This window comes from Asparagus officinalis, chromosome 10 (genome assembly GCF_001876935.1).
Source record: "Asparagus officinalis chromosome 10, Aspof.V1, whole genome shotgun sequence".
Lineage (NCBI taxonomy): Eukaryota > Viridiplantae > Streptophyta > Magnoliopsida > Asparagales > Asparagaceae > Asparagus > Asparagus officinalis.
In genome coordinates, this window is record NC_033803.1 from 68,914,346 (window position 1) to 68,937,082 (window position 22,737).

Here is a 22,737-nt window from a genome sequence, read left to right on the forward strand (position 1 = left end):
GTTTGTTTCATATATTTTTAGAAGTAGCGAAAATAGTACTTCATCATCTTCTTTTATTTATTTGTTTATTTGGATAGAAATTGGATATATTATTTAAGATCATCTGCCCTTGGTAAATCTCTAATTTAAGTGGACCCTACTTTTTATCCACTTCCCCTCTACTTCTGAGCTTTCAAGGGCCGAAAAAAATCTAGGAAATAGAAGTGCCACCTAGACGCCACACCTGCATTTATGAAAGTAGCTGAAGTAGTTTTTTCGGAGAAACAAACATAATTTTTTGCTTGAAGTAGGAGAAACTTCCTCTATTTCAGTTACTTCTTTGCTACTTTCGTGCAAACAAACATGCCCTAAACTCGTATCAAACACCTAAAGTTCTGTTTGGCAAAGTATTAGTAGAGGGGTTAAAGAGGTTTAACACTTTAACCCCTCACTAACCTCCTCAACAACAAAAAAAGACCAACGGACTAACAAATCTAATCAAAGAGCTCATTTACCAATTAACAAATCTAAAAAAGTTACACAAGGGGTAGACTCGGCATACTGGAAAATATCACAACCAACTTAAAATATTTACGCATGGGAGAAAGAATTCATTATCAAGGTATGCTGTAGTTCTTAGGGGGGAAAAAGTGCGCTGTAGTTGAAGTATGAGCTAAAACCCACCTCACTGTGATAGGAATAATCATCAAAGAGTTGAACATGATGAATATTGATTTAAAACAAACATAATAAGTGTTATCACATTAACTTCTCTCCACACTTTTGAATGGCCAAAATATATAAATAAAATCCGAGTTTCCGGATATATGTATGCACACTCTCTTCATTAAAAAGCAATTTAAAATTTTTTATAAGCTTACTGATTAATAAAAATCCATTAGTTTTTTGTGAGATTATTATCTCTCTTTAATATTTAATTTCATCAAAACTTTTTTTTTTGCTTTTTATTTGTCAACAATCATTTAATTAAATAATACATAAATGATGGTATTTTTATAGTTTACATATATGTAAATTCAAGTTAAAATTTTTAATGTAGTAATTATTAGTTAACTTTGAATAAGGTTAAAATTGGTACTTAAAAAAGAAAATTAGAAGATTAACGTCCTTAACCCTTCTTCATCTGCCAAACAAAAAAAAGACTAACCTTCATTTCAACTATCTAAGCTAAATGGAACTGCATTTATTTTTAATCTCTCGTGACGGGTTAACTAAGTTAATCTTTCTCTTTTAACCTCTTGCCAAACGGTACCTAAACTTTTCTTTGTTGATTCTCTACGTGTAAATGTCAAATAACTAACATGGCATGGCTTTCAAGGTGGGATATGGAAAATCCTAAAGCCTTTTGCCATGTCTAGAATATTTTCCCTTTAAGGGCTGTTTGGTTGGGAAAAAAAACAAAGAACCCTATTTATAGAAAACACATTTTAAATAATATACCTTAAAACTAGAAAAAAAAAAGATGTGATAAGATAATATGTCATTATTTTATTAAATGATATGATCCATTTTTTAGGAAACTAATTTCATAGATATTTTTAAGGAAATGAATAGTAGCCATCTTTTGACCGAGGATCCCTCAATTTTCTTTAGAGGAAAAATTGAAGCCCAGCAGAGATTCGGGAGAGACTCAGGGATTGTGAGAGAAAAAAAAAATAGAGAAGGCGTCTATGACGAACCCCACAAATCACGGGGTGTTTTCTGTGAAAATTAATTGCGAAAATTTTACGCCACTAGCATCCCGCCATCCAAATCCTCGTCTTTCCTTTTGCTGTTTATGAACAGCATATCATACACTCAGGGTTGACATCTTACTTGTCCCCTCTTGGGTCCCATGATTTAGGGTCCCCAAAGAATTTTTCATATGGTTTCCCTTTTCAGCCTCTTGTGTCCCCACCCCCACCAATTCGCGCCCCCCAACGACGCTTCTTCGTCACTCTCTACACCCCCGAAACATTCCATAAATAACCAAACACTTCCCACGCAAATAGACAGTTTTACCCTCACCTTCTCCCCTATTTCCCTCCATGTCCTCATCCCCCATCGCGAAACCCTATCTCATCTACGGCGATCCAATGGAGGAGGGATTCGCCGAGAGCTCGTCGCCGTCGAGGCCATCCCCCCTCTCTCCCACCGACATCAAGGCCGGGATCTACGCGAGGCTCGTCGAGATCGGCAACGACGAGGCCGCCTCCGACCCCGACTTCTTCGCTCGGATCGAGGCTCACTTCGGCCGGTTGCCTCCGTCCGAGGTATCGGATTCTTGAACCTCGAGTCGAGTTCGCTGTGATCGAGTCCATTTGAGATTCTTGAATGATTTTTTTTTCCTTGGTTCAGCTATGGGCTGGATATGAGCGTTGATAGAGCTGAGGATGTTGTTCTTCATCGGAGAATTCTTGCGGAGGCGAAGGATCCGAGCAAGCGGCCGGTCTTCCATGTTCGATTCTCGAAGGTACTACTGAGTTAGTTAATTATTTAATGGTGTGTTTGGGAGTTTACTAAGGGCCTGTTTGGATTTGTAGGGGGTGAATGGAAGTTAAGGGAAACTGAGTGAAGGGAAGGGAAGGGAAGGGAGTTCCCTTCCCCTTGGTTAGGGTAACAATTTTTATACTATTAGAGGGTGAATCAAAGGGAACTAGGGTGAATTAACTTCACCTCCTAAGTGTTCCCAAACAAGGTGAATGGGGGTGAATGGTTCCCCTAACTTCCCTTCACCCTCATTCCCCTCAATCCAAACAAGAAGGGAAGGGAAGGGAAGAGAAGAGAATTGTAATATGTTGTTTGGGAGTTGAGTAAGGTGAATGAAGGTGAAAGGAAGTAAATATATGTAAATTTACGTAAATGACTTTATACTAATAACACATCAGCCCTTTTATTTGTTTTGATGGGGGTAAGAATGTCATTACACCCTTTTACCCTCCTTTACCCTCCTCTACCGTCCAAATCGGGGGGAAAGAAAACCAAGCAATTTTACCCTCCTTTCCCCTTCCTTCATCCTCTCTACCCTCCTTAAAAAAACTCCCAAACAAGGTGAAAGCCTTATTTCTCTTCCCCTCCCCCTCTCTACCCTTCATCCAAACAGGGCATAATTTAAGACTAGAAAGGTATGTGTTTGTTTGATTGATAGTTGATTAAGTTAATGTGCCAATCTTTGAGGCAAGATAGTAATGTGAAGTTTGTTTGTTTCCTCTCCGAGGGGAAAAAGTAATGAAACCAAAGTATCCGCATCAAAGTAGACCAAATAGTATAGACATAAGACCAATACCAAAATAGCTTAATATGGACAAAACCCGGAAGTGTACTGTAGTGATGTAGATGCAGTGGAATAGAAGTTTAAGATGTTACATGAGCAACTCAAGTTCAAACCCCGTGGGCCATTTCACGTAATTGAAGCGGATTTATAGCAAAAGAAAGTACCTCCATTTGATCATTTTTTGGTGCTGTTGAAGGAACCTTTAAGACGAGCCATAGCTTATAAAGTCCTTGTCGTGAGAAAATCTTGCATGATACATAACTAAAACGAGTGTTGTAAGGATCTAAAGTTCAAAATGTTGGTTAAGCTCAAATTGGTTTTGTTAGGCTGGAAAAGTCTTGTTCTAGTACAATGCTTAGTCTTTTAAGCGAAGGTTGACTAAAAAATATTTGAGTCATTCGATAACCAACCATTTGGCTTGATCGTGGCTCACTTAAGATACAGGCCTATCTTACTTCTTGACAATGTTTAGTATTCAATTTATTCATCAGAGTGCTGGTTCCGTTTGTTTGAAAATGCTACCAGTTTCTTCATGGCTTCTGCTTTTGAACACGAACTTCTGTATTGTTTTGGACTACCTACCTCATTTTGTGTTTCTTAGCATCGGAATATTTTTATGGAGTTATAGCTCATTCTCTCTCATTGGTCTTTGTCTTGTTGAATAGTTTCTTCAGACAAGAGGGGATGAGGATGATGATCTACGACAATCTACAAAAGTTTGTTCCACTTCAGAAAGGTGCAAGAACGCCAGAAACGGAGAAGAAAAGCCACCAAATTCCAGGTCCTTAACTCCTCATAAGTCAACTCTCAAATGCATCTTTGTATTTGCTGGCAACTCATCAATCCAATCATAATGACTGCACACAAGAAGTAATGAAGTCATTGCCCTTCCTCTTACAAACTTTCTGGATCTCCATGTCAAGCCTCTCATTGTTTTATTGGGAGACTGTTATAACAGTAGATTTTCTTCTTTACTAATTATTGATATTACATCCCTGAATAGGATCAAAGATCGCGGAATTGATTTTGAACCTTGCTCAAAGCTTGGGGGCTTGAATCTGGGAATGAGAAAAGGTGCTAATTATGTAGGAGATAGAAGCTCTCTCGTGGATGTTGGAAGGTATATGCTTCAAATTTCAGTCTTATCTCTTTGCTGAAGTATCTTGTTTCTGAAGGCTCATGCTAGATGTATCACGTTCTAGTTATATTTGAAGGACTCGGGATTTCAGTAGGTTTCTGTTATAATTTCGTCAAACAAATCTTTTGTTCTACAATGGGTGTACATATAGATAATATTTTTCTCCGTTATTTTCCTTGTCTGTTGGATAAATTTTAATATGCACGTCATCTGATTGGACACTGCTTGGAATTTTTGAGAGCTGGGGGCAAGTTTCAGCACTTGAACTTCTAATTCACGAGTCCTCATTTAACTTGTGGCTGCAAAAATGAGCTGATTTGGCAGTGTTGAGTCCATCGTCACTTGGTTGGTATCAGTAGGAGTTGGATATGGCTCCCTGCAGAAAATATATTACCTTTTAGTCTTAGCCTCTTTCTTACTGTATAAGAATATGTTGCTTGATTTTATGTTGTATTAGCTTAACCTGATTGTCAGGAATTTGGTACCAATTTTAGAGGGTTGATATCAAATCGACATCATGGTGTAATACTTGATCAGTTCTTTAGTTTATGCTTTTCTGAGTTTGTGGAAAGGTCCATAATGATTTCGTTTTAGGGCCTGTTCGGTTTGCTCAAAAAAAAATGAGAAAACACCTGCCACCTCACATTTCAAGAAATCCCCCATGTGCCACATAGGTTTTTGGTTTCAAGGGTTTTCCATTTCTTCAGTTCGGTTCGTTTTGAAATTTAGAGAAATGAAACGCCACGTAGGATGCCACATCACATTTTTAAGAAATGTGTTTTCACAACAAAAACCTCTGAAAACACTTGGAAATGTCAATTCAATGAATTTTTAATATTTAAAAGCACTGTTGGAACAATGAATGGGAATTAAACAGATTATTTAAATGTTTCCATTTCTCTTTCCTTTTTTTTTGTTCAAACGAACACAAGAAATAGAAAACACATGCACTGTTACTATTGCGGCTTTTTTGTCTCTTTATGTGACTTGGCGGTTTCAAGGGGTGATTTCTTTGCGAAACGAACACAAAAAATGAAATGTGGGAAAACTCTTGAAATGTCATGATATCAAATGAAATGTGACATTTCCATTTATTGTTTTTTTCGGAAAACAACCGAACAGGCCTTATGGGAAAACCATATGGTTAATGATACAACATGAATTGGTGATACAGTCCCGTGTTAAGCACAAAACAAAAGTTTGCAGGCTTTATATTTTCTATTTGTTTAAGAATGCAACTAATGAAATATTGTTAACCCTGAAACATTAGTTCAACACTGTTGAAGTGTCATCATCGCTACGATCTTAGCTTGGAGCTGCAGTTTTACAGGAGTTTTGCAATACAAAGTGCATACAAATGAAATAAGTGGTACTAGAGGGAGAAAGTGGAAATAAAATTGATAGTGCGTGACATAATTCGTAAATGGTTCTAGTGCAACATGAACACAAGAAATGATCAAAAGATTTCATCCCACTCGGGAAAATAATAGGAGACCATTGGCCTTGCTGCTAGCTGAAGGTATATGCCCTTTCAGCTCCTTGGCCTTTGTCTCAATATAAAATATAATACCAGGAATGCACATTTTGAGTATATACGAGGATTGAAGTTTTCTCACCTAATTTGCTCCATCTCCCTCATTTACAATCCAGTTCATGCATACCAATTTGTGGTTCATTCTTAATGCAGATCACCAAAATGACTGATCCAATAAATAAAAGAAGAGAACAAGTGACTAATTGATTCAATAAGTTTTTCTGCTACATTTATCGTTAATATTAGATTTTTCATAATACACTTATACTTTTTGGCATGTTATGACTTTAAAATTTAAATTTAAAATTTTGGTTATTTAATGCAATTAGATTTGTGATCATAGTTTTTAAATTTAGATCCTTTGCTTTCTGTTTTTTTTTGAAAAAAAATGAAAATTTCTATTACCATATCCCTTAATTTGATGTACTCTAAATTTCTAATGTATTTGTGCGCCATATTTCTGTCTAACACGTACAAATAAGACATGTATAGATATTGGCATGACACTACGGATATTCCAAGTATATAATGAGCTGATCACAGATCTGATGAAGCTTACTCCCCTTCTTACCACATGTACCTGTATCATGAGTCCTTGCACACCCCGTATCTGGCCAACTTGTATGATTATTGACTCCTACTGGGTATAGTTGTTGGACTACTCATGGAATAAGATGGAAATTGTGAGAAAGTACTTGAAAATTTCCACTGTTACATATAACTTTAGACAGGTTAGAGAATGTCTACTGAATGACCCCTTAGAGCCTCTGCTAACCCTAATACAGGGATGATAACACTGGGTTGGCATGAATTATCAAATAAAGATTCTCTGTAATTCCAGGTACCATTGTTTTACTGTGATGAGCATTATTTCATTTATGTACTTAATTGCAACTCATAGATCATCAATTATTGCTTTATTACGAGTTAATGCTATTTGGTAGATCTTACTTTTCATTGCAATATCAGCTTGTCTCCTCATGCCTATGAAGATATGAAGCATATTTATGGGCTTTGACCCCCCCCCCCCCACACACACTCTCTCTCTCTCTCTCTCTCTCACTCACTCACACACACACACACATTGTTAAATGACTTTATATAGTTGTACTTAACAATCTATTCAAAAATCTTCTGATTATATGCAGACATGATCATGTGCGTATTCCGATTCATGAGGTTATCTTTTCAACCCTTGATAAGCCCAAGCTACTTTGCCAGGTAGGAAAAACATCTCTCTCCCACATGGACAAACAGAGATTCTCTACTAAGCTGGATGTCAGGTTCCTAATTGATTAGAAATTAAAACCATAACTCACATGGTCGTGCTTGAATCAGAATAAGTGTTCCTTAGTGATTCACGATGCTCTGTACTATGATGAATCTCACTTCTATAGGTGTCATAGTTTTAGAGGCAAAGATGATGGAACTGCATGATATCCACAGTGTCATATGAATATTTGCTGGTTCTCTATTTTCATGTTCGTTTGACTACTATACCAATATTATAAGTTCCGAGAGCTATGTGTTTTCTCTTTCATGGTATATTTCTACAGGTAGTGCTAAGCTTATGTTGCAGACTTGCAGTAAACAACAAGTTAATTTATCTTACTGAAATAGCTAGTTAATTAATTAAGTTAATTATGTGCTTTGGAAGATTTCACATTGTTAAATATGTTACTATTTGTATGAAGTTTCTGAACTTTTGATATTTCCTCTTAGTTGTCCGCATTGCTCTCTGATATTGGGCTAAACATCCGGGAAGCTCATGTTTTTTCCACAACTGATGGTTACTCTTTGGATGTATTTGTTGTTGATGGATGGCCTGAGAAGGTAGGTTTCACTTTTACTTCACTGTGGCCAATTTGTTTGCGATTTCTTAGGCTTTTACAAAATATTTTCATTCTGCACTTTATAGTTTAATTTAGTATTTAATTAATTTCATTAGTTTTTCTAGCATGTGCTAGGCACATTTAGTAGGGGCGCAAACGGATAGGATATGGTACTTACCACACCTATATTCATTTACCAATCAAGGATACACATACATATACAGTTACGTCTCAATAAGGAAAACTCATAACCATATCCACGGGATACAGATATACATATCGAGATATACACGCTGACACAAAATAGATATGAGAAAATCAGATATGATTGGAAAAAATATATATAATTCATATCATACAAGAGAGTTCATTAATATGATCATTGTATCTGAAAACATAAGACTAGATCCCTCGATTGTCAATAGCCTCATTTCCATTAATCTAAGGTTAAAACAATTGCAACTATATGGTCAACATATATTCGGATATGGATCCATATATTTTACTACATGTCCTTATCCACAACTATATCCTATCGGATATATCTATTTAGTAACCACATTTGCACCCTAACAGACACAAACATTTTTCTTGCACCCCTAAGATTTAGAGATTTAAAAAAAAAAGAAAATTAGTTGTGAAAGACAATTATATATCATACTATGAATATCAGATAAATTTGGCAATATCAAAAGCAGTCATATTTTCTTTCTAAGGAGAAAAATTGATTGTAGGAAGATATGGTTTTGTTGATTCTGATCTAGATCTAGTTATATCACGATTTATCCAAAAAAAAGGGGGAAAATAAGTATGATATACCAATGTTGTCTAAGTGCTTATCCAAAAGATAGTAAGTAGGAGATTCAAGATCAAACTAATTCTTTATCTACTTTATGTGTGACATGGTTTATCTCTAAAGGGACGTAAATAGGAGAAGTTATAATATAGTTGATATTAGTTCAATTGTTTATCCAAAAGAGAGACATTTTATTAGAAGTAACATACTATTATATGTTTTACTTTCATCTTCCTAAAATTTGGCATATAGGCCCCAAAAATTCTAGTTTGTATTCAAAGGATTGGTTGTTGTTCCTAAAGTCTCAAATCATGACTGTAAAATTTCAGTTTTGAAAAATAAAAAAACACTATTATTATGAAGAATGAATGACTGTAACAATAGCTGAGAAAATGTCTCTTACATAAGTACCATGTCAGATTCATATCCTATCCATTTGCGTCCCTACTTCTTGGGGTTTTCTTTGCTAGTTCATATTGGGGGAGCAGTGCCAAAACACCAGAAACAAAAGAAAGGAAAGAAGGGAGAATAATAGGAGAAAAAAGTCTAATTTTACAAGAAATAGGATGATTGTTTGTTATTTTAGTTTCAGATATGCAAGTATCTTTTGTGTAACCTATGATGGCTAGATAATAGAATGTGGGCTATGTAGGTGGGAATAGGAAAGAATTTTGAAGGTTACAAACAATGTAGAATACCATAAGCAACTGAAAAGATGGGAAAAGAATAGGTGGAAGAGATATGTGGCCTCATTCTTCATAAATCACATATTTTTTAATATCTTCCTTTCTGATATTTTATTGAACTTATGCCTTTTATAGGTGTGGATGATAAAACAGACTACACTTTGGATTCCATAATTGGACTTGGTCTTACTGATTCAATTGAGACCACATGTTGTCTTATTAAACCTGTCATTCCCCATAATTGATGTCATTATGAGCAAGGAATTAACCAAGTTCTATCTTTAAAAGAGATCACAGAATCTAGAATAGTTACTGACACACTTATCCCCTCCCCCCAGCGCCCACAGACACGTCAATCCATGAGTTTAAATTGTCAAGGCATAATGAAATTAATACTTAATAGACTTAATATGCAACATTGATGCAGAAAAGCTATTTTGGTTTCGAAATTGCCTTAGGCTAGTACTAGTAGTCAAGCTTGTGGTCGTAAAGTTTGGAACAGAAGTAGGATAGTGGTGCATAGGTTAGCCTCACAGAGAAATACGTATCGTGTTATTGACTTATTTAACTCTTGTTAAATAACAAAATAAAAAACCCCTTAAACATAGATGTTTGTATTCTCAATTTAGTTCTTGCCATTTCTTGATCTCAGGAGTTTTTTGAATGACATTCTCCTTCCATGTTTCGATAATATATATTTTGACCCCATATTTGTGTACCAGCTGATGGGTGGTGGGACAATGGTTATATAACTGCCTCTACTGCTAAGTTGCATGAATACAGGTGGGGGCAGGGGTGTGGACATGGCTGAAATGCATTGGCAGAAACCGTAGTTCTGAACTAGAAACACTAAAACAACCCTTTTCAATTGGAGCTCTAAATTGAATATGTGCAGAAATTTTTCATCAAGTTTTGCAAAGTGGATGTGAGGTGTGCGGTATATGCCCAAGAAGTGTATGACGAGTATCTAAAAATAAAATAAATATTGTGTAATTGAGTACATATTGGAATAAATGTAAGCATATATTCAAGGAGTGTCCAAGAAGTTCCGGTGTCGTTTATGGGTCCAATACGTGTTGGGTACAGGATGTGTTGTGTACGGGTTCAGTACCCACACAACTTAGTTATACCATAACATTTAACAAACAAAGAATTGTTTCTTCTGGAGGACCTTGTTAATTTGATATTAATCTTAGTGCAGTCATTTTAGAGCATAGCTAATCGGTCTCAATAATTTTTTTGAATGAATTTGTTTAATTTTTTCTATCCTTCTACTGTTATCTATTATTTTGTATAATGGCTCTCCATACTTATTTCAATGAATTTGTTTAATTCTTTATCGTTCAACTGTTATTTCTTGTAGCACTTTATGTTTTCTTGTGGATGAAACAAAGAGTAGTCCTTTCATTTTGTGGGGGCTTGTATGAGCTCTTTAAGGGGGTATTTCTGAAACCCAATTCTTCCTGACTTTGTAATGATGTGCCTAGGGGACCGATGGTTTGCATAAAGCACTAATGGAAGCAATCACAAAAAATGAGGTACTTTTGTGATTATTCTATAGATATTCTCGCTTTTCTATGTGATGTAGGCGTATAGTTGCTTTCCCTTTCAGTATTTAAATTGCTTACCTTTTGCAACAGCTTTCTCGACTTTGTTGAGGTGATGCATTGTTTGTTTCTAATTTCTTACCAAATTGTTCATATGAGGTGATGCGTTGTTTGTTTCTCGACTTGCCTACCTTTTGCAACACCTTTTGCAACTCTACCGTTTTCTTTCACAATTTGCACCTAGAGATAACACCAGCTACATTTGTTAACATTAGTCAACATCATTGATTTTTGAAATTGTCTGTGATGGAGGAGCTCGAGTAGGTAGGCAAGTCAAGGAGAGTTGGTAAGTCATTTCGCTTGCAAGCGAGAGGTCAATAAGTGCAAGACATACCACAACCACCATAATGAGAGGAACTTTCTCCCTTACTCGAAACAACCTAGCGTGTGCAAAATGCACGTGGAATAAAAAAGAATATATTTTAAAAAAGAATTTTTTTTCAGTTTCAAAATATGGATGTAATGAGATCTAGTAATCTGCTTCTTATGGAGTTAATCTTTAAATTTGGATACATAGTCTCTTTGTGATAGTTTCTTGGACTATTGTATATATTTTAAAAAGTAAATTAAATCTAGATACATTTCCTTACTGATCTAAGCATGATACATATTTAACTTGTTAATTAAATTTAAATAATTCCTTTCCATAATATAATCAGGAAAAAAGATTGGAGTTAGAGAATTCGAGAACTAAACCAGAATTTGGTGACTGGATTTAGATCCATAGGTTGATCTCGAAAACACATGGTCCTCAAAAAATATAATATTTGTGCATGTGGTTATGTAGAATCTTATTCAACTTTTACAAGTAGAAGCCATTATTTTAACTTTTTTTATTGTGTTGTATATATGTTGAAAGGTTATTAAGTAAAGCATATTAGTTCTCTTTTTGAGAATCATTGATGTGTCTCACTCTATGACGTTCTTTTTCAATTCTAATTACCATATTTAAGATAACCGATTAAAATTATTGGTAAGGTTGTTTTTAAAGAATCTTTCTTTTTTAAATATTAGACGAGAGTTCTATAAGGAGGGGAAATGACATCTTATCTTTGAGGGAAATTTCTCTTTTGCCTTCATTGTTTGAATATCATGTCAATTGTCCTTAAATTTTGCACTACTCTGATTATGGTTTTTTATGAAGTAATGAGAGAGAGTATGAGCACCCATCTTATATAAAAATAAGGAAATTTTTTTTTCTCGGTGATCATGTACGATTGAATGTATTTGGGAAATTGCAACACAAGGTTGATGTAATCTCATTTTGCCCAATCTTTCTTGATAATTTGTAGTGTTTGTGGTCTGGGTCATCTCGTTCATCAGCCATAGAAGAGATACTGGAGATACAAACAAAAGTTGGTGGCTGGGAAATAGACAAACGATCATTGAAGATCGGAGAGAAGCAAACATCTGGATCTTGTGGAGACTTGTGAGTTAAAATCTATTTCATTCGAATCACTTTATGCTAATAATATTACATTATATCAACGTTATATTTTCTCCTTTTGTCTTGGTGATGTATAGGCATCATGGAACTTACATGGGGCAGGATGTTGCTATAAAAGTCATTTGCTCCGAGCACTTAAATGAAGCTCTTGAGATAGAGTTTGCTCAAGAAATAATGATTTTAAGGTTTGTTATTGAATAAAACTTATCACTTCTTGTAATCTTAACATCTCATATATCTCTTCTAGACTATTTCACTATCTTGTGGAATAAAAGGGGTCGCTCCTCTCTCACACATGCTTAAATTACATTACACAAAATACCAAGAAAGAAAGAAAAAAATAGAGCAAGTCTATCAATTGATCGAAATGAATGTTGAGATTTTTTTTGAGAACTATCACTGCTTATGGTTGTCTTAGTTGTGCAGTAGCCGCAGCTTATTGAGGGTCGATATAGGCTGATTGATTGTAAAACTAGGTTAATTATTTTTTCCTAGAGCTTGCTTGATGATGACATACCCCATGACTGATGCATATTGGGATCTAGTTAGGCTACCCCAGTAAAATCAATCCACTATCTGAGAAAGTACCAAACTCCCAAGTTCGTCAAAGCTATTTCATCCGATCCTACCCGATCTCACCAAGTCGTAAAGACAATACAACCTATCAACCTCTTAGTTACTCTCCCATTTAATCTATATCAAGACTGAGAATTCTAGTTAGATCAAGTAACCCTCTTCTACGGGTTTAAATTCATTGTAAACAATTAAGATGAAAATACGTCCCTAGACAATAGAGTAGAGCTTCAGCTGATAATGCCAATGTCCATACGAATATCCCCTCTTAGTTGTAGCTTGGATGCCGTCTTCAAACTCTCAAGAGATCTAAGATGAAAAGTTCCAAGAATAAACCTTCAATGTAAAGCTCTAGCTTTTGTAATCTCTCTCTCTCTCTCTCAAACTCTATATATAAACTAAACAATTCGACTCCTCTTCTCATTAAGGAAAACAATCCTTGAAGTCCTTCTATACAACCCTTGAAGTCCTTATATAGAAATACAAACGAATGACTCAGATTATATCTCAAAAATCAGATCAACAAAACAATGATCGCCAATGTTTTAAATGTCGGATGTTGGGTTCATGTCGGACGGTTGAAATCCATGTCGGATAGCGGAAATCGGGGATATATCGGGAGACATGGACTAAATATCGGATTGTCATATCGGGTGGTGCGCATATGTATAATATCATGTTCTAAATATAATCTAAGCATTCCTAAATTCAATATAAGCATACTTTATAAACTCTAGAGGCAGCACCGACGATAGGTGAATTCCGACGTCGCAGGGAAGCGGTGTCAGGGCTCTTCTTCTTCTTCATCGTCTTCTTGGGGTCCTTCGGATGAGTCACCGAACAACCTCTTCCCTTTATCCCTACGACGGGATACCCTACCGTCTTCGGGTTCGGTTGGGGTTCAGATTTTGTGGCGCAACGGGAGATGGACGACGGGGGCCGAGATGGAGGTGGGGGAAGGACATCGTCGTTCACGAAAGGAGTGATCGGTTCCTAAGTCCGCTGTAGCCCTAATTTTTCTCTTTTCTTTCTATCGGGTTCATAAGAAACCCTTAAACATGAGAATGAGTCAAACAGGTTTGAGTTTTTATCACTAAACCTAAACCCGATAACAAAAAAAACGGATCTAAAAAAAAGGGTCATATCGGCCAATTTTTCAAGGCTGAAAAATCGCCCGATATGACCCCGATATTTTCGATTTGGTCTTAAAAACCGACATACGAGTTGAAAACGCCCATGCCGTGTCGCTCAATCCCTCAAACCAACATGTCCGTCGACCTTTAAAACCTTGATGGTCGCTGCCCAGATCACCATAAGCTGGCTTTGCTGTCACCAAAGCCAGCTTTGTAACATTTTCCAAAACCCAGTGTTTCAGCCTTTCAAGTTTTTATCCAAATCCAACTTTGCAGTTGGTAAAGCCAGCTTAAGTTTAGTATAGCTGACTTTGTAGAGTTCTAAGCTAACTTTGTGATGTTATTCCAGAGCTCAGCCTCCCGTCAACTATCCTAAGCCAACTTTACAGTGCGTAAGCCGACTTTGTGATGAAAAGCCAACTTTCTAGATCCCTTGAGCCGGCTTAAGCTGATGCTTAATGTGTAGACTTTTCACTTGCATCAAAGCGACTTTCCATATCACCCAAAGTTGACTTTAGCTTTTAGTCATCTGAAACGAAGTTCAACCTATAGAGTACATGTTATAGCGTGCACATCACAACTCAAAACACCATTAAATATGTATGAATGTTTGTTATTATCAAACAAAGTTGATTGTGTGATCTACGTTCAACAATGTATTTTTTGATGAAAAAAAGGCTGATATATATGCACAAAATTTTCCTTGCTGAACTATCCACTGATTAACAGAGTAATCCAAGCTAGTATGTTTGTAGGTAGTTCATCATTTTACCTTGCCACCTACTGAACTATGCCTATTGATTTATCTTTGAAGGGAAATCCAACATAAGAATGTTGTTCGCTTTATTGGAGTATGTACAAAGCCTCCACAGTTCTGTATAGTCACAGGTAATCTTTTATTAAGATTGTTTAAAATTTCACCTTATTATACAAAACATTGATTTTTGATGACTTCACTGTAGGTCAAAGCATTTAAGTTAGTAAGTTATTATCTGTACTCTCTGATTTATAGTATATGTACTCCTAACTCCTAAGTTATTACTATTTTTTTGGTTATAGATATGAATAAGTTTCTCTTCTCATAGGGTCTGATATTAGCTTTCACATATTTTCTGCTGTCACTTGTGAACTCATTCATATAAAACAAGAATATATATATTACCAACAGTCTATTATTGCTTCAATGGTACAACCATTTCTTTTTATATATCTAGCCTAAATAAATAGGAAACTTAAGATTAAGATGATCTGGAATGGAAATGAGGGAATGTCCACAATAGCTAGTTTTAGTCAGATACAATTTGAGGGGTTTTGTAGGTTCATTAATCACGAGTAGGTTCATTAATCACGACTTGGCAGAAGAATTTCATAAGTTTCCGATAATTTACATACTGGGAGGAATGTGTTCGAAAATCTTGAGCCCTATAAGATTGGTGGAATTTGGCTTCATCTAAATCTTGAACTAAGGCGTAAGCTCTCTCAAGGGTGTTTACTTCTCTAGCAAAGAGTTCGGTTTGGATGTCACTTCTCAATCCAGCTCTAAACTTTGTCAAGACTTTCATCGGTGCCTCTTGTTCTATGGTGCTGCATCGAGTAAATAATTCCTCAAATTGAACAACGTACTCTTTTGCGGATTTAGTTCCCTGAGTAAGACGATGCCACTTGTCTAGTAATCTATGATAAAACGATGGCGGAAGATATTTTCGTTTCAGTTCGTCGGTCATTTCTCGCCAAGTAAAAATTGGTAACTCACCTCTAATATGTCTCAACATTTCGAGGTTTGACCAATATTGATAGGCGGGTCTGGTGAGCTTCATTACGGTAAACTTGACTTTGCAGGTTTTCGTCAAAGCGTACCAATCAAAGTACCGATTCATGTTCTTCAACCAGTCCAAGAAAGCTTCTGGGTCGAGCCTACCATCAAAGGTTGGTGGATCAGGCACGGGTTGAGGTGGGGGTCGATGAACGATGTACCCATTCCCTTGACCTAGCGGTGGCGGATTTGTAACGCGCGCTTCTGCGAGCCTAGCAAGCCTTTCATTGGTGTCGTCATATCGTGCTGTTAGTTTAGCGAATTTCTTAAAGAGTTCGGACTCTACACTGCCTGACGGCCCTGACATGCTTGACTCACTAGTTGACTCACTTGACTCTCCTAATTGATAGGGTAGACCTGTGCGAGTGGGCATGCACTAACAACTAGATGGGATGAATGGTGTGCACAAACAGCTAAATGAGATGAATGAGATTTTTTTAATATCAAATAAAAGAATCAACTAATCTAAAATAAAAAAAAATTCTTACCTAGAACCATGCTCTGAAACCAAAAATGATGCGAAACGATGACAGGGGGTCTGTCAGAATCAACGATCTAAATCGAATAACGCATCGTTTCGCCAAAAATGATCTTCGATAGGAAATTAAATTCAAAATGATTAATGTGACAGATGGATTTTAATAAGATTTGTATCAATAATCATGAAAAATTCTAATCTCAAACAATATAACCGTTGTATTTATTATCATTTCGCAAGTTCTAAAATCAAGATCAGATCTGCAACAGTCACGTGTTCAGTTGCTCTCTACTCATAAGTATAATCTTAGCAGTGAATATAAGATAAGAGTTTAGAGATGGTATACTCGTGCAATTAACTAGCAAAATGAAATTAACAGAAAAATAAGGGACGAAAGAAAACGAAACATTCGTCTGTCTGAACAGACTCGACGTGAAAGACCTCTGGAGGTGGTACGACGACAACGGTGAACTGAACGACGATGACGAGACGGAGATCTGATGATGACGAGTGCGACGGTGTTGAAAAACGAGGCGGGCGTCGGCAAATTGGATGACAACGTGTGCGACGACGTCGAACTGGGCTATCAAGTGGCGACAGGTCGACGGGTCGATGAGTGTACTGGCGATGACAAACGGCGTCGACTAAGCGATGACCACAACGTGTGAACTGACGGCGACGAGGGTGACGATGAGGACGACGGCGTCGACTAGATGACGGTGCAGGCGATGACGTCAAGCGGGAAGATGATGACGGCGGTGGCGTTGAACTGAACAGTGACACAATCGACGATGTCGAGATAGTAGATGATGAAAACGGAGAGGACGCGGGTGGCCTGTCGGGTCGTGACTGGTAGTAGGTGTCGGGATGAGGTCAGCGGCGGCGTTAGGATGCTTGGGAGTGGAGTGTAGGAATTCCGGGGGCTACTCGGAGTAGGAGCGGTGGTTGGTTGAGAGGGATGAAGAGGAGTTGGGAGCTGGGTTTGGAAATTGTTGACGTGGGGGAGAGAAGAATTTGGTGGCTGTGTATGAGGAGAAAGAAGGTTTGTCGGCTATTTGTGGCAGAGGAGAACAATTTGGCCTAGGGTTTCACACCCAAGGCTTCACACCAAAATTTAGCTAACAAATATTTCTTCATTTAATAATTCATTGCCTTTTAATAGTCTCATACAACCTTATTTATAAAAAAAATTACGTGCACACAACGTGCAATAAAAAATAGAAACAAAACAACAATCTCTCAAATCACTCAACTAAATTTCAAAATTCAAAATTCAAAATTCAAAATTCAAAATACAAAATTCAAAATTCAATATTCAAATTTCAAATTTCAAAAATAAAAAATAAAAGAAAGTCAACTAATCAAATATGGAAATTGCCATTTCTTGTCCTCATCACAAATCTTCGCAAAAAGTGCATTTTGTACTTTTATGTTTACGAGCTGAAGTTCTAACACATGAAAGTCAAAGTATATACTTTATTCGATACAAACCCCGTTTTCTTGAGGATCCACTATGATAATGAGAAAGATTTCTACATATCTGATCGAATCGATCAAGAATATTAGAATCCGATAAAGAGGCCCAGATCGGCTTACTAATAGGATGACCCGATATGGTACAAAATTTAGCTTTATCCAAGGATCAAATAAGAAGAATAACCGGTACTATGGTATCTAGTTTCTTAGTGACAGTATATATTAGAAATGAAGTCTCTAACACTTGATTCCATACTGGTGAAAAATTTATTAGTAGACTTGAAAGATAACCCAGAAAATAAAAAGAATAGTTTGATAATTGGTTTATATGCATAATGAGCCATGTGAGCCCTTCTGTTGGCATGCATTATTTGAGTTCTGAGGGCTAATAGTAATCTATGAACCAAAGTTTAACCAAGTTTTATCTCTTGACTGGTGTGGCATTTATGCTATGTAATCTACAGTTTGATGCACAGTTAAATCCTCAATATTTAGGTGTCTGTCCTATGTTCATGAGAGATTTGAACAGAAGACTGAGTTTTCCATGGATACTGTAACTACTGGTCCATTTCTCTCAAGTCCGTGTTGGGATAGCCTACACTTGTTGGCCCTCCTAATGTGGACTCTCAATATATAGGTCATATGGAAACGAGGCCTATGGCATCATTGTAAAGAGTACTTTGCAGTTGCTCCCTTTCCTACTATTGGATCTGCAATTAGTGCAAAAATTCACACAATAATCTCATGTTTCATTTACTCTATCTCTCTAAATGTATGTATTTATGTGTGTGTGTGTGCGCTTGTGCCTGGGTGGGCGCAAGTGGTACTAGGTATAAGGGATTGAATAAAAGTTACGGAGCATTTAAATAATAAAACTGAATATAGAGGATTATGAGCACATTGTCCCCTATATATCTATGATCGCGTGGCGTGTGATTCTAGATATAAATGGTTGAGTGAAACTTACAGAGCGTTAAAAGAACAAAACTAAATATTGAGGAATATGGGTACATTGTTCCGTATATTGTTTCTAGTGTTAAGCTAGTTGACTGAATGATGTTGTTTTCTTTTCCTGCAGAGTACATGCCTGGAGGAAATCTCTATGACTTCCTGCACAAACATAACAATTTTTTGGAGCTTTCTCAGTTGCTAAAGTTTGCCATTGATGTCAGCAAAGGGATGGAGTATTTGCACCAAAGCAACATTATTCACAGGGACTTGAAGACTGCTAACCTGCTGATGGATGCAAACAATGTAAGTGTATATATATGTAAGGACTATAGTGTCTTTTCTTTATGTCTTATTATTACAGGTACATATAGAGATTTGGAATTACTGCCTGATTCTGGACTAATCTGATAACTCATTGGATAAATAATCATAACATGGTGCCCTGTCTCAAGCCAATAATTGGGCTACAGAACCAAGATGCAATTTTGCTTCTTTTTGTTCTGAGTTCTTGGAGAGTTATACCATCATTGTATTCTGTCCTAATTGGAGGATATATGCCAATACAGAAAGAAAAGTGAGAAAATTTAACTTCATAAATGTTTCTACAGTGATTGTTTGCGGAAAAGTCCCAGGTAGATGTGTTTGGGAAGTAGGACGCAATCTTCTAACAATTTGGTGACAGATTGACAGACTGCAAAGAAATATAATTTCCTGTCAGTAACCATTTTATCCCAAAATTTACCTGTAGGATGGTGTCTAACAGTGTATATAAAGCAAAATGAACACTTCCCATAACATGGCTTTGCCCCCCAGAAAGGCCTTCAGCATAACATGATTTATAAATGTAAGATACTTGGGGTTAAACTGACATATTATTTCTAAACTGAGAATCTCTTGAAACCTAATGCTCCAATGTTGTGTTAGATAACTCCTTTACTATTAACTTGTTATAAGAAGCTTTACTTCATTCCGTTGGAGATCTACAGGGAATGAGGAAGGGATCTGCGCAAAAATCTTCTTGAAATCTTGGATGTCTGTTGTTTGGAAAGTTTAGGGTTGAAGCTAAATTAATAGTAAGTAACATGCAGCTTTATTAGCTTGGCCGGTAAAGTTGTGGCAAGTTTATTATGATAGCAGGACAAGTTCATTGAACAGTACTAGCTTGCATTGCTAGATATCTATAGGCTAAAAAATCGTTTGAGATAACCACTTTGTCCAAAAGCTTAAGTTGGCTGGTTCCTAAGCTATATGAAACCAACCTTGACTAACAGTTAGCAATTTGCAGTCTTCTTTTTTCGTTTCATTCTTTTATTAAATCCAACAGAGGCATTATGATCTTGCAACGGACCTTGCTTTCCTCTCAGTTCACAATAATTATCTCTTAACAAGTCTAGAACGTCGTGGTTTGAAATTTGTGCTCAATGCAATAACTCATGTTGTAGTTATTTATTGGCATCATGAATCTGTTTTTAGAAAACATTTGTGGTAGAATATTCATTGCATGTATTCCAAGCTGGCATTTATTTTATATTGGCACATTGTTTCATAAAATTTGACGGCACCCGTTCTTGTGTCGCTCTTCTAAACTTGTTTTGCACATGGAAGCATCATATCCTGCAAAAGGATTTACATACTTCAGATGATAATCTTTGCCTATGTTGGCATAATGGGTAATATATGCAGATCTATTTTAAATTAATGATACCTTGCATGTTTGTTTTGGCCATCTAGGTAGTGAAGGTTTCAGACTTTGGGGTAGCTCGTTTTCAAAGTCAAGGAGTAATGACGGCGGAAACTGGAACATACCGATGGATGGCACCTGAGGTAGTTATTTATTTATCAGTTTATTCCTTTTTTGTTAAGTAGAAAACTTAACTAGCTAAATATTTAAAGTTTTTTAATTTTGCAAAGTTTCAAATTATAAAAGGAAAAAATAACTTTCACAGGAATTTATAGTTTTATTGTATGGAGGCTTAGATCCTTTTCAGGGGAGTGGATAAGAAAATAAATTATATTTAAAAAGATCAATTCATGCAATTTGTCCCATTCATATTGTTGATGCAAGACCACCTGGAGCCATGCAAATAGTGTTAGTCCAAGTGGACCAGATACATTTGACTCTGGGGATAGAACTGCGTTGCTGGGCATGAGAGAAACTCACACTCACATGCCATCTTATCATGGTTCCTGAAGTTCAGCATATGCACTCTTCATTATCACCTAGAGCACAATACATGATTAATGTTTGCATGCTTTTCCTTTTCTACAAGGTCATCAATCATCAGCAGTATGATCAAAAAGCAGATGTGTTCAGTTTTGCAATTGTTCTATGGGAGTTAGCAACATCTAAGGTAAACTAGGGTCCTCTGCATTAACTACTAGAATCTGGTGGGCAATTTGAAAAGCATGTGATTTGAAATAAATTATCAGGTAAAGTAATCTATCTATTTTTCTTTGCAGGTCCCTTATGATACCATGACCCCCTTGCAAGCTGCTTTAGGAGTGAGTCAGGTTCGTACTCCTTCAATTTCTTTGAGATTTTAGGGCAACCTCTCCAGTTTTTGTAATTTAATCCATCAACATTTCATGTCTTAAGCTTTCACATTGATATTACACAAGGTGTAACATTGCGCTTTTCTTGAAAGTGAAAGAAATATCAAGGCCATTGAGCAGAGAATTGTATAGGACATACCTTAGTAAGATATTGTAGATCTTCGTTGCAAGAAAATTTGTGAAATATACTAACCAGCGAGGAAGGAAAAAAATAACATAAAATAAATTTTCCCATTTGTAATATAAAATTTTAGCTTCAACTCTTGACGAATAGTTGATGTTTATAGTTAGTGTTTACATCCAACTAAAAGTATATGACATACAGCAAATTCATTTTCTTTTAAGGTAGGTTACATGAATCCTTTTTTCTTTTCCATCCAGCTATGGTAAAAACCGTATTCTTGGTTAAACTAATAACTAATTCCATTTTAACTGCCTTTGTCATTTTATATTAGGCTTATCTCTAATTCTCGTTACTTCATTAGCTCCCCTGTATCTTTTTATGTGCCTCGTGTTTATTGGGCTGTCTACAGTAGCATCTAACAACCCCTGTATAACAAACACCAGTCTCAAGAATTACTTTCTTAACTTTTGCTTATGCTCTCCCTTTATTGGCAATATCCAGGGGTTGCGCCCTGAACTTCCGGCAAAAACACACCCTAAATTGGTCGATTTGATGCAAAAATGCTGGGATGCTTTACCTGCTAAAAGACCCTCTTTTGTGGAGATCACAGCTGAGCTTGAAGACCTCTTGGGAAAGGTTCAGGTAGTTCACCCACTCCGAAACAGGGCAGCAATGCCCTTTTCATTTGGTTAGGTATCTGAAGTCTTTACCTACTGAAGATTTCTTTTATTTACCTCTTTCTATGAATTTTATTAGGCAAACGGAGGACAAGTAATTTAATTGTGAAGAGGGCATCATAGCAAACGTTTAGGAGACCGTTGAGTGGAAAACTATTTCAGAGATGGAGATGGTTCAAAGCCCGTAGAGTGTAAATGATTTGAGGCATATTTCAGTCTGCAATTTTGTTATTATCAATGCTTGAGGTCACTAATTTCGTTTATTTGGTTTCAATCTCTTAAGTTATATTTTGGGACTCTGGATTTCCCATGAAAGTTCGTGGGGGGAAAACCTACCGTTCTACTTTTATGTGTAAATATAGGCTAGTATTGTCAACGGATGAGGATTTACGAGAGGCTATCATTTTTCTTGCAATGAGATCAGTGAAATATTTCTCCTTTACGGACAATTATCATTTCTCAGTTGATAATTCTGACATGGATTCTAAGGAATTGTAAAATCTCTGAAAGTTCTGCCGCTTGTAGCGGGTAATTTGAACTTTTAGCCGATGTAGATCTGTATCTGTTATTTTTACAAAATTGGTCTGCCCCGCCCCCTTGTGAGCGCTCATGATTCCAGGTGTCCTGTCATTTTTCGCGGTCTGCATAATATTCTCATGCTTAAAT

General features: G+C 36.5%; 1 protein-coding gene across 1 annotated transcript; it reads left to right on the forward strand.

The window, feature by feature from the left end:
• Nucleotides 1,939–22,511, forward strand: LOC109825130 (serine/threonine-protein kinase STY8-like). The gene is made up of 16 exons (XM_020391863.1): nucleotides 1,939–2,246; nucleotides 2,336–2,452; nucleotides 3,919–4,034; nucleotides 4,257–4,373; nucleotides 7,074–7,146; nucleotides 7,648–7,758; nucleotides 10,727–10,777; nucleotides 12,139–12,275; nucleotides 12,371–12,478; nucleotides 14,814–14,887; nucleotides 18,845–19,020; nucleotides 20,449–20,541; nucleotides 20,988–21,068; nucleotides 21,178–21,228; nucleotides 21,896–22,036; nucleotides 22,151–22,511. The coding sequence occupies exons 1-16, from the start codon at nucleotides 2,028–2,030 to the stop codon at nucleotides 22,172–22,174; spliced, it is 1,689 nt and encodes a 562-aa protein (XP_020247452.1). The 5' UTR covers nucleotides 1,939–2,027; the 3' UTR covers nucleotides 22,175–22,511.

Coding starts and splice junctions, on each gene's coding strand:
- LOC109825130 (XM_020391863.1), top strand. CDS start 2,028: ATGTCCTCATCCCCCATCGCGAAACCCTATCTCATCTACGGCGATCCA. Junction 2,453..3,918: donor TCCATGTTCGATTCTCGAAG/GTACTACTGAGT, acceptor CTTGTTGAATAG/TTTCTTCAGACAAGAGGGGA. Junction 22,037..22,150: donor ACCTCTTGGGAAAGGTTCAG/GTAGTTCACCCA, acceptor GAATTTTATTAG/GCAAACGGAGGACAAGTAAT.